At 38.6% G+C, this 12,255-nt stretch overlaps 1 protein-coding gene across 1 annotated transcript in view; it reads left to right on the forward strand.

Annotated features, from left to right (window-relative positions):
• LAMB3 (laminin subunit beta 3) overlaps positions 1-12,255 on the forward strand; it is a gene marked incomplete at its 3' end in the record, with an annotated part of 70,467 nt that overhangs the window by 56,094 nt on the left and 2,118 nt on the right. The window contains exons 17-22 of the mRNA XM_083358133.1: positions 1,901-2,104; positions 3,176-3,320; positions 7,366-7,573; positions 8,913-9,054; positions 9,283-9,459; positions 10,991-11,144. Of these exons, the coding sequence (XP_083214259.1) occupies positions 1,901-2,104; positions 3,176-3,320; positions 7,366-7,573; positions 8,913-9,054; positions 9,283-9,459; positions 10,991-11,144 (1,030 nt within the window). The remainder of the gene's footprint in view (positions 1-1,900; positions 2,105-3,175; positions 3,321-7,365; positions 7,574-8,912; positions 9,055-9,282; positions 9,460-10,990; positions 11,145-12,255) is intronic.

The raw sequence follows: 12,255 nt of genomic DNA on the forward strand, positions 1-12,255 counted from the left end.
AGACCTATTTGTATAAATGAAAAAAACTGAGGCTGAATTATAGATTTTGTTTAAACGTATTTACCTATATTTATATGTAGATATAGATGTTATTGATGTTAAGGTTCTTTGGAATTGGATAGAAGGAGTGCTAGTGTAGAAAAAGAAAGATTCATGAATTGCTAGTTTAGATTTTGTTTTCTTCTCAGACACCGTGGAAGTATTTGTACAGTTAAACCATGGCCTGTATTTTGAAAAAATAAAGAGGTTTTTGTTCTCCAAGGACACTTGTTCCTCAAGAACTATGCAACCTGTAATTACTTTATACATACAGGGGAAGGTCCAAAGCATAATAAATAAGGGATATGAACCCCAGGAACAGTAGAAATCAGGTTTAGATTTTCAGATTCCCTCTTTCTACCTCTCTGCCTCTCCCTCTCCTTCACATATACAAACCCGATACATATGACTTTGTAATTAAAGGAATATGAATGTACATACAATGAAACCCATGTGGCAATATTATATTTTCCTTTAGGACAAATACAAACTTGCATCATAAATACTGGTTATGAATGAAGAATCAGAATAACACGTTGATGTTCTTATCATCTGCTCTAAGACTCCTTATTGCTTTGAATTTGTTCTCCACTGGTAATCCGTGGAGATAAACATTACTTAGATTCTGTATCCCATCATGCATTTAAAATGTTTTGCAGAACATTCAAGCCATTTAATATCATGGGAAGACTACATTTTATTTGCAGTTTAGTCACACTCCTTCAACAGAGAGCAGTAATAGGGGATTTTATTTGTTCCTCCCAACCCCTGTCATGATTCTGCTGGAGAGGATGAAATGTAAATTACATACATAGTCCTCAGAAACAATTCAATTCTGAATGGATTGTGAAGCATCTTTAGGCCAGAATTGAACCTCTTAGTGGCCATGGCCTTGGCAGGTACTGAGCATAAATATTTGTGCCTTCAAGCCAGGTTTTGACTCCTGATGATCATCTGGAGAGGTTTCTGCAGTCTCTGCAGTTTTCTTGGCAAGATTTTTGAGAAGTGGTTTGCCATTGCTTCCTTCCTAGAGCTGAGAGACTAGTATGACTAGTCAAAGGTCATCCAACTGTCATTGGTCTAAAGTCACAATCCACAGTCTCCCAGTTTCTGACCTGATGCTTTAATCATTATACCAAACAGGCTTTGAGCATATCTTTACTGATTCTAGCTGTATTTATTTTGGATTAGTGAACTGCCATCTTTATGTGTAAAATATGTTGAAATATATGAAATTTCCAGGTGAAATCAAACTTATTTCCACACCAGCCAATGAGATTGGAATTATTTAAGATACAGTGCTCATTTATATTATAGCTACCTGTGAGGGTAACTTTAGCTATTAGCAAACATAGTGATCATACATTGTTTCTTGTATCAGAGTAACATATTTCTGAATATCGGCTCCTGCATAGCTTGGCCAAAAAGGATGCATCTCTGGATGCATCTTGAACTGTAAAAAACAATGAAGAACAAAATAAGTCTATTGACTGATCCAGTTGGGATCTGACATTTTGAAATTTAGAGTTGCTTTATGTGATGTTTATATTATAGTTTTACCCAGTGCTTTTTTTGTAAAAGAAAAAGGTGCCGGAACTCACACATGTCATACAACTCGCCTTGCCTACCCTACAAGGTTCCATCCAAAAAAGGTGCTGGAACTCCGTTCTGAGCGTTCTATGACAAAAAAAGCCCTGGTTTTACCTGAAAGTGGCAAAGTTAAATTTGGAAGCTATCTAAAGATAGGCAGGTTAGAAACACTACACATAAGAAACAAATAAAATAAGCTGTCTGAATCTTATTACAAAGATTTGTACTGTAATTGGCAAAGCTTCTTTGATCCTGTGACTTTTTCTGTTAGGTTTGCAGCATTGTGAGATCAGAAGTTTGCACTCCTAGTGAATGTATCGGGTATCTGTGTCCTCATCAAAATGCAAATGAATGTGGCTCAGGTCTGAGCTGCCGAGGGATCCTTGCACTTTCCGGGAGTTCCATCCAAAGTGCTAGGAAAACCGCCCAGGAATTCCGCAATTTCAATAGTCAACTTCAGGGGACTGAACAAATGGTATGTATTTAGAATGGAGAAAGCAAAAGGGAAGGGATGGAATTTTTATTTCAAAGGATGAGCTTCTTTTATAGGCCTGATTAAATTAATGTCTGGGTATTTTCACTTTATGTTTGTGTTGTTGTTGTTGTTGTTGTTCTTGCTCTTGTTGTTGCTTCCCCCCCCCTGAGCTTGTGAATGATTATCAGCACATGCAACTTGCAAAAATATATTTTAAACTGTAGTTCTATTCTTGTGACTTTTCAGTTGAAATAACCTAGCTAGACAATGTTTCCTATGTCCTTGTGAAAAGGAATACATTTAGGTCTCAAAGTACAACTGTTCATTTAGCAACTGTTCAAAGTTACAACAACACTGAGAAAAGTGACTTACAGTAGGTTCTTACACTTGACAACCATTGCATCATCTCCACAGTCCCATAAATTCAGGCACCTGGCCACGAGCATGTCATTACAAAGCTTGTGGTGTCCTTGGGGTCATTTGTGATTGTCATTTGTGATCTTGTCCAGCCGGTTTTCAAAAACAAAGCCAATGGGGAAAGCTGGATTTGCTTTACGACCACATCTGTCATTTGACAGCTGCAGTAATTCACTTAACACCTGTGGCAAAAAATAGATCATAAAACCCGGTGTGACTCACTTAAAAAATCACCTTGCTTAGCAATGGAAGTTCTGATCCCAGCAGGGGCCATAAGTCAAGGACTATCTACCTTTAAAGTCTTTTAAAGTTTTAAAGCTACTTTTTATATGTTATTTTTATTGCTTTTAAAATAATAGCAGAAAAATATAAGAAGCAAGAAGAACAAGTCAGGAAAATTGCATGCATTATGAAGAACATAACAAGTGCTTAAAAATATTCTATTTGTTTTCTATTTGAATATGCAATTTTTCTATGCATTGTTTTCAACCAGAAACTTTTATCTGAAATACTAGAAAAGAATGGGGGTAATTAATACCCAGAGGGATGAATACTACTGCTTGTGAACCCACCTGGGACAGTGTTAAAACTTGAAGCTTTTAGGAGCTGTATTAAATACCATATAGAAACTGAATCTGCCTTGCCTATTAATAGATTAGAGCTGCTGAAATAACTTCCAGCAAGATTCAGACTAATGCCCAAAACCTGAGAAATCAAATGAGCATCATCAGGACACAGATAGAGGCAGAAATCCAGCGCACTCAGCAGTCCATCCGCCAAGTTCGCAACTTCCTAACAGGTAAAATCAGAAGTTCCAACATTCTCGCAATCCATACCTTGTCACTAGTCAGTCTCTTTGCTGTATGTAATTTAGCGTTCTCGTAGCACCTGCTGTTACTCAGAAGCCAAATTCAATAGCTTCTTTCCCACAGGGTTCTTTCATGCAGAATCTCTTCCAGTTAATAGAGAATGTATTCTCATCTGCCTGCTGCCAAACCCTAAGGGGGACTTCCTCTCCCAATTGTTTCTCAGCTGCTCCTCATAGTGAACTGTCCAACTCTTTCCCCCATACTGATTCAGCTCCAATTGTGACTTGCACCTTTTTTTTCACTGCTTGCTCGTGTATAGCCTTTTTTATTACTTTCAAGTTGGACTCTTAAATATATTTCTGAGCCAGCCCTCTTTCTTCCCCTTCTCAAATCAGCTTTTTTTCTGAACATTTAGTCACCTATCCCTTTTCAATGACCTTTTGGTTCTGGAGCTGGAGACTACCACCGGGATGTCTTTTGATTGTCTGCATCTGCCATGACCTTTAGGAGACAGATGGGGACAGGGAGGTTTTTTTTTTTTTTTACATTTATATCCCGCCCTTCTCCGAAGACTCAGGGTGGCTTACAAGCTTAGCAGTAGCCTTCATTCTATGTATATGCCTGCTTGATAGGGCTTTCACACACACACCCCAAGCGGCATTATTACAAAGTCAGCTTATTGCCCCCAACAATCTGGGTCCTCATTTTACCCACCTCGGAAGGATGGAAGGCTGAGTCAACCTTGAGCCTGGTGGGATGTTTCTGTCCCCAGGAATTTAAAACTAATAGGGTTGTCAGTGTTTCTAACATAGATGTTTATATGGTTAAGAATATTAAGGTTGCAGTTAGAAAAAAATATCAAGCTTTTGATAGTGTGTGCCATACCTTGTGCACTAATCAAACTGGTGGTAAGGATGAAGGGGAACTCAGACACAAAACAGGTTATATAGAAAACAAACACAGGCTCAGTCAAAAAGGACTGAAATACCAGTGCACAAAATATAAGGAATAAACAGGGTGAAGTAGAAATCCAAGTACATGAGGGCAGATATAATATTGTTGCCATTACAGTGGGATAATGGTGGGATAAAACCCATGAATGGAATATACAACTAGAGAGATTTAAATTGTTTAAAAGAAACAGGTCAAATAAAAGAGGAAGTGGATTTGTGCTATATATTAGAAATAATTATATATCTACAGAAATATAGCAAAACTATGATGAAAACCATCTGGCATGCATTCGAGTCAATACAAAAGGAAAAAAGAATGGCTTTGCCATAGGTGTATACTAAAGGCCACCCAACCAGAGGAAATAGTTGAATTTTTTGCTAGTCAGTCAACTAAGGTATGTAGGATGTATAGTACAATAGTCAGGGCTTTTTTTCTCATAGAACGCTCAGAACGGAGTTCCGGCACCTTTTTTGGATGGAACCTTGTAGGATAGGCAAGGAGCGTTGTATGACGTGTGAGTTCCGGCACCTTTTTCTTTTACAAAAAAAGCACTGACAATAGTAATAGAGGATTTGGAGAGCTGATTTCAATAAATTTAGAGAGAGCTTGAGAAGGATTCCATGGATAAGAATCCTCAAGGGGAAAACCACCCAAGAAGCTTTGGAAACTGAAAAGTGAGATTATCAAAAGCCTAGTCTGGCATAATTCCAATGAAAAAGAAAAAGAAACCAGCATGGCTACAGAAAGAATGCTTTGATAAACTGAAAGATAAAAAGGGACAATGATAAAAAGTGGAAGGAGGGGCACATACATAAAGCAGAATATAAGCAAATAGCCTGAACCTGCAAAGATGAAGTCAAGAAAGCTAAGGCTCAAAATGAACTAAGGCTTGCAACAAAAGTAAAAAAAAAGCTGCTTTCAACATGTAAAAACAAAAAAAAGGTCAAGGAAATGATTAATCCATTAATGGGAGAAAATGGCAAGAAAGTGATGAGCAATATTCCAATATTTGAGGGACTGTTACAAAGAAGAAGAGGTCAGCCTATTCTGCTGACTGGATTTTGGAAGCCCTTTGTTACTTGGATTTTGACATGTTTTTGTAATATTTGTGTCTAGCTATCAAAATTTGTTCTGTTTAATTGGAATAGCTGCTAACTTCACTATTCCTCATGATATACAGGGAGTGCAGAATTATTAGGCAAGTTGTATTTTTGAGGATTAATTTTATTATTGAACAACAACCATGTTCTCAATGAACCCAAAAAACTCATTAATATCAAAGCTGAATATTTTTGGAAGTAGTTTTTAGTTTGTTTTTAGTTATAGCTATTTTAGGGGGATATCTGTGTGTGCAGGTGACTATTACTGTGCATAATTATTAGGCAACTTAACAAAAAACAAATATATACCCATTTCAATTATTTATTTTTACCAGTGAAACCAATATAACATCTCAACATTCACAAATATACATTTCTGACATTCAAAAACATAACAAAAACAAATCAGTGACCAATATAGCCACCTTTCTTTGCAAGGACACTCAAAAGCCTGCCATCCATGGATTCTGTCAGTGTTTTGATCTGTTCACCATCAACATTGCGTGCAGCAGCAACCACAGCCTCCCAGACACTGTTCAGAGAGGTGTACTGTTTTCCCTCCTTGTAAATCTCACATTTGATGATGGACCACAGGTTCTCAGTGGGGTTCAGATCAGGTGAACAAGGAGGCCATGTCATTAGATTTCCTTCTTTTATACCCTTTCTTGCCAGCCACGCTGTGGAGTACTTGGACGCGTGTGATGGAGCATTGTCCTGCATGAAAATCATGTTTTTCTTGAAGGATGCAGACTTCTTCCTGTACCACTGCTTGAAGAAGGTGTCTTCCAGAAACTGGCAGTAGGACTGGGAGTTGAGCTTGACTCCATCCTCAACCCGAAAAGGCCCCACAAGCTCATCTTTGATGATACCAGCCCAAACCAGTACTCCACCTCCACCTTGCTGGCGTCTGAGTCGGACTGGAGCTCTCTGCCCTTTACCAATCCAGCCACGGGCCCATCCATCTGGCCCATCAAGACTCACTCTCATTTCATCAGTCCATAAAACCTTAGAAAAATCAGTCTTGAGATATTTCTTGGCCCAGTCTTGACGTTTCAGCTTGTGTGTCTTGTTCAGTGGTGGTCGTCTTTCAGCCTTTCTTACCTTGGCCATGTCTCTGAGTATTGCACACCTTGTGCTTTTGGGCACTCCAGTGATGTTGCAGCTCTGAAATATGGCCAAACTGGTGGCAAGTGGCATCTTGGCAGCTGCACGCTTGACTTTTCTCAGTTCATGGGCAGTTATTTTGCGCCTTGGTTTCTCCACACGCTTCTTGCGACCCTGTTGACTATTTTGAATGAAACGCTTGATTGTTCGATGATCACGCTTCAGAAGCTTTGCAATTTTAAGAGTGCTGCATCCCTCTGCAAGATATCTCACTATTTTTGACTTTTCTGAGCCTGTCAAGTCCTTCTTTTGACCCATTTTGCCAAAGGAAAGGAAGTTGCCTAATAATTATGCACACCTGATACAGGGTGTTGATGTCATTAGACCACACCCCTTCTCATTACAGAGATGCACATCACCTAATATGCTTAATTGGTAGTAGGCTTTCGAGCCTATACAGCTTGGAGTAAGACAACATGCATAAAGAGGATGATGTGGTCAAAATACTCATTTGCCTAATAATTCTGCACTCCCTGTAATAATTGTTTTATTTGGCTTGTGTTAAAAGCCTAATTTTCTTTATAACCTAAAAACTCTTTTATGGCACTGCAAAGGCTTGTTGATCTATCACAGGGGTGTCAAACTGCCGGCCTCTGGGCTGGATGCGTCATGCCGAAACCAAGCCCACCCCAGCTCCAGCAATGGAGAAAAAGTCACGATACGTCGTGACACATCATGTGACGTGGCGAGTTTGACACCCCGATCTATCATGTATTTAAATATCCATGCTGTGGATCTAGGCATATCACAAATATTTTATAGACTGAATTTGAGATGCACTTTATCTTGGTTAGATTATTTGCTGTATTTTTTTCAGATCCAGATGTTGATGCTACCACAATTCAGCTAGTAAGCAATTACATCCTGTCCCTTAATCTTCCAATTGACACTGGCACAATTCTCAGTAAAATCACTGAGATTCAGAATTTGATTGCTAAGCTGCAATGTCCTGACAGCATCATTGCCCAAACTGCTGGAGACATAGCTAAGGCCAAACAGCTTCAGCGGGAGGCTGAAGAAGCCAGGTAATATTCATTTATTTTTCTCTTAAATTTTTATCCTGCTTTACATTCAGGAGATTAAATTAGTATACATAATATTTCATTCTGCAATTTGGGACCAAGAGTTTGATAACTTTGGAGTGAGAGGAAAATTGATCCATTGTTAAAGTAATATCTGACATACTTTAAGTTTATTTATTATATCATTTAGTAGAAGTTCTTTCGGAATATGTATATAATTTTAAACTGTCTGAATTCTGATGTACAAAAATGTCTTCGGGAACTTTCATTAAGAAATTGTTCTTGTGTATTTCAGGAGATAGTTTACTATAAAAGTTCCTTTAACTGGATCACCTATCCTTATTGATTATGTATTATACTAATTGAATTGAAACATATAGTATGTATGGAAGCATATAATAACATGAAGTGTGCTATGAGAAGCTATCTAATATTCTTAGTGGTAAATCTTACTTTCAGATTATATCTTCTCCATTAATAACAGTAATTTGGATAGCATTTTGCCTGAGTATTCAAAGCATTCACATACATTATTTCAGTTCAGAAAAAAAATCAGTAGGCCAATGTTATTGTTTCAGCATATGACAAATGAGATGAATAAAGAATATTATGCATCCTAAAATCAGGCAAAGAAGCTTTATAGCCTAGTTCACACAATTCCAATATTGTAACCACCACAATATTTATACTATTGGCTGTCACAAAAGAGTAGGATCTCTTAATAGTCAGTTTTTTTCCTGACTGATCCCTAGGTACTGTACATTGCAGAATTTATCTATTAATACTATTTCACTGGTGCCAAAACGTTTATCTCTACTTTTTGTGAAGCTGTAATATTATACTGCTTTTTTATTGTATGTGTTCATATTCTGTTCAACAGGTCATCTGTCATGGTTCCGACAAATGAAACTCTTCAAAGAACTTCAAGGCATTGTTTACCTTAAAGAATCTTTAATAGAAAAGCATAGCTTTGACAGATACATGGTTGAAGCCAAAATCTGAATTCCCCTCCCCTAAACCCATAGTATCAAGCACAATTCACTCCCCTAATTAACAGTCATAAATCACATTCTCCAATTAGTTTGAAATGCAAGCTTTCTCTCCTGTTTCCAACCCACCATTTCTTATCAACTCTTCATTTCAAAAGCTCCAGAATTGTTATGCCTAATTAACTCCCATCACATTCTAAGAGGAAAGCATAGAAAGAAAAAGGCTGCATCTCCCCATGTTGTCAAAGCAAAAACATCCGATGTTAGCAGCATTGACATCATTATATATTGCCTATAGAATGCCTTCTTTTTGAAAAGAAAGCAACATTTCTTTAACAGTAATATTTTCTTAGGAACCAGGCCAGTACTATTGAGGGCAATGTGGATGATGTGCTGCAGAAACTGAAACAAGGAGAAATAGCACTTCAAGAAGCTGAACTTACTATTCATGACTCTACTTTTCCCCTCCAGCGTATCCAAACTCGCCTTGATGAAGTAAGTGATTTGTGCTTAGATTCTGACATTGATCATCTCTCTAAGTTGTTCATTCTAAACCAGCCTGCTCTCCTTTCATATTGATAGACCTCCATTGTTTCCTAGAATAGTGGTGTTCATAACTGATTACTTTATTACCTTCATAAAATATTCCTTGTTTATGTAACCAGTATTTTTTTCAGGGATATTTATAAAATTTCTGAAATTTTTCATTTTTGGAATGTTCAGATCCAGACTATCCTCACTCCAACTCAGGTGAATGTGCGGGACATCACCAATCAACTGGATACTTTCACTGAGACGCTTGTCCAGTTACAGCACAAAGCAAGCCAGAATCAGTTGTTGGCTGCAGATGCTCAGCAACAAGCAACAGAAGCCCATAAACAAGCAAAAAGCACTCAGCAGGTATGTGTCAGATGTGCCCCAATCTGATCCGTAGGAACGGAAGACCCATTTGGTTGAAGTGAAAGGTTCTTTTACTAAAAAGATGTTGGCTGCAGTAAAGTCAGGCTGGTTCTGGGTTTTCCATGCTCAGATAATACAGAAAGGTTTCCTCTCATCCCAACCCTCCCCCCCCCCGACCAGTCTGTCTTCAGCCAATTGGAACTTGCCAAACTGTTTTGAGAACACTGAGATGTTTTGGAGTAATCATCATTCTTTCTCTGGGTGCTTGGCCTTGGATTCCAGTACAAACTAGCTCCTAGCTTCTCTGATCTTTATCATCTTTCATTCCCCCCCACACTTCCCATCACATATATACACAGCCTTATTGCCCATATATCCTTCCCCCACCCTCTCCCTTGTAGCCTTTAATGGCAGGATGCCTGTGAGGGTTCAAGCTGAGCCTGGCAGACCTGGCATTATGGAAATAGGAAATTACTTTAGTGGGTTGCATGCTTTAAGCTACAGTATTGGTCAGGCAGCCTTTGGGAAAAATACCTGGTAAATATTCTGATCTCCTCTTCTCAGTTCAGCCATTAGACCTGTCAATAAAATTGGCTATTCACTCTAATGGAAAAGTCCCCAACCATTTTAGGCCAGCAGTGCCATTCTGCATTTTTAGGACATATCCTGTACATTCTGAGAGAATGGCCATCACAGAGTCACATGACCAGCCATTACATACTCATTCAGCAAAAGACAAACTGAACTTGCTTTTTACTAACTCTCTTACTCCTTGTTTTATTTGTTCTTCAGTACAAGGACAATCTGCCTTGCCAAACTTTGTTTAATTATAGACTTAGACAATTGATATTGAAGAACAAACAGAACTTGTTCATTATAATTTAACCTGATTCTCCAACATGACACCCTGGGATAACAATGTGCCACCAAGTCTTTTAATTATAAAAGAAAGAAAGATAGCATGCTGCAAAAGAAATTAAGAGCCTTTGGCTTCTCATTATTTCCAGTCATACCCAGAGGAATATTGTAGGTCTCATAGGAATACTTTGCAAATAAAAATGGTTAATGACATGGATATCTGCCTTATCAAGCTTTGTTTGGTTATATTCAATAAAACAAGTGACTATTGCAGAACAAACAAAATTTGTTCAATGTAGTTATCTTCTTTATATAAAAAGATGCATGAATTAGGCTTGGGAATGGGAGGGAAAAAGAAAACTCTTCAAAGTGGACAAACTGGAATATATCACAGTGGAAAGAAGGTGTGTTCTGTGCAGCCAGGAGAAATCAGAAAACTGATGTGAGAAAGAATTACCACTTTTTAAAGAAGAAAAAGAATAGGCAAGAGTGAAAAGTGATGTTTAATAATCTGATACACTTATAAATTGAACACTGATTAAGTAGAAGACCATCTAACATCATATGATCTCAGGTTTGGAGATTTGGAGATGAAAATTCTGATGTTATCTACACAATATATCCATTGGAAGTATGACTAGCTCTCATTTACCTCTCTGCTCCCCTCCCCCAGGTATTTGAACAATTGAATGGCAAATACATGGACCTGAAGAGGCGAATTGGACAAGGGTCAAATTTAGGCGTCCAAGGTGACCGAATTCAAACTGCCCACACAGAGGCCAGCACATTGTTGAATGAAGCCTTGAATATGATGGCCAAAATGGCTGGTAAGGATTACCTGCATGACAACTCTCAAAATCAGAAATGACTTCACAATTCTTATCGTCATTGCCTTGGCATTTCATACAGGATTGCCAATTTTAAAAATAATATCAAACACAAAGGTCCTTTCTGAATGTTAGTAATTTTATATATAATATTGCAGAGTTTCATGCATAATAATTTCATTTAATCTAATGTTTTCATACCAAGTATACGTTAAACAAAACGTGGATGTACTTTTCACATTTAAATCTGAATACATCATTGCTGGTCTAAGTAAGCCACAGGATTTTATAGAGAGACAGAGATGAAAAGCTACTATAGTGTTGTGATTCAGGGTCAGCCTGTGGGTACGGCAGTTGGGTCTGACGACTCAGAGGAGGAGGAGGAGGGGGTGTTGAAGAGCTTGCTGATGATGGCCTTGAGGCTCCGCAGAGCCCTCAGCCAGGCCCCTCCCACCTGGTCACGACGGAGACCCAGCTGTGTGAGCCTGACAGCGTGGATGAAGATGACCCACAGCTGGCCCTGTTCAAGGACGCCCGACGCAGGAGGCAGTCAATCAGGAGTAAACAGAGGAAGGCAATGGGGCACCTCGGAAGGAGGCAGAGAGAAGCCACGCCCTGAACTGTATAAAAGGGGAATGTGTGGGAGGGCTGGTTTGCTGAAGGCAACCGCTTGAAAAGCTCCTGTTTCTTGGTTCGTGTCTTGTTCTGTTTGTTTTTGTATTCATAAATTTGGTAGGCTTAATTCCATCCTCTTGCCTTCTTGTAAAAGGGGTTGTCCCTGCCTTTTCTGCAGGGCCGGTAGCAGGCTGGTACAGAACATATAGTGAATCCTGTGAGGCATTTCAGCTTGTCCTTTTAATGGAATGGACACTCAGGAAGAATATAAATACTCTGTTATACAGCCAATCACAGATTTGTTCCATAATAATGGCTTGCCAAGCCATTTTTTTAATGCTCTATTTGGACCCTTCAGTTTAAAGCTTTCAGATCTAATAACTTTGCTCAATATGTTTTGGGAAGCAGCCAGTGTGTAGACAAAATGCTCTGACTTCTGTGGCAGGTGCAATATGAATAACTAAGTGGCTGAAAGCCAGAGATATTATTTTTTAAA

The sequence above is a fragment of the Vipera ursinii genome, assembly GCF_947247035.1.
Source record: "Vipera ursinii genome assembly, chromosome: 3".
Lineage (NCBI taxonomy): Eukaryota > Metazoa > Chordata > Lepidosauria > Squamata > Viperidae > Vipera > Vipera ursinii.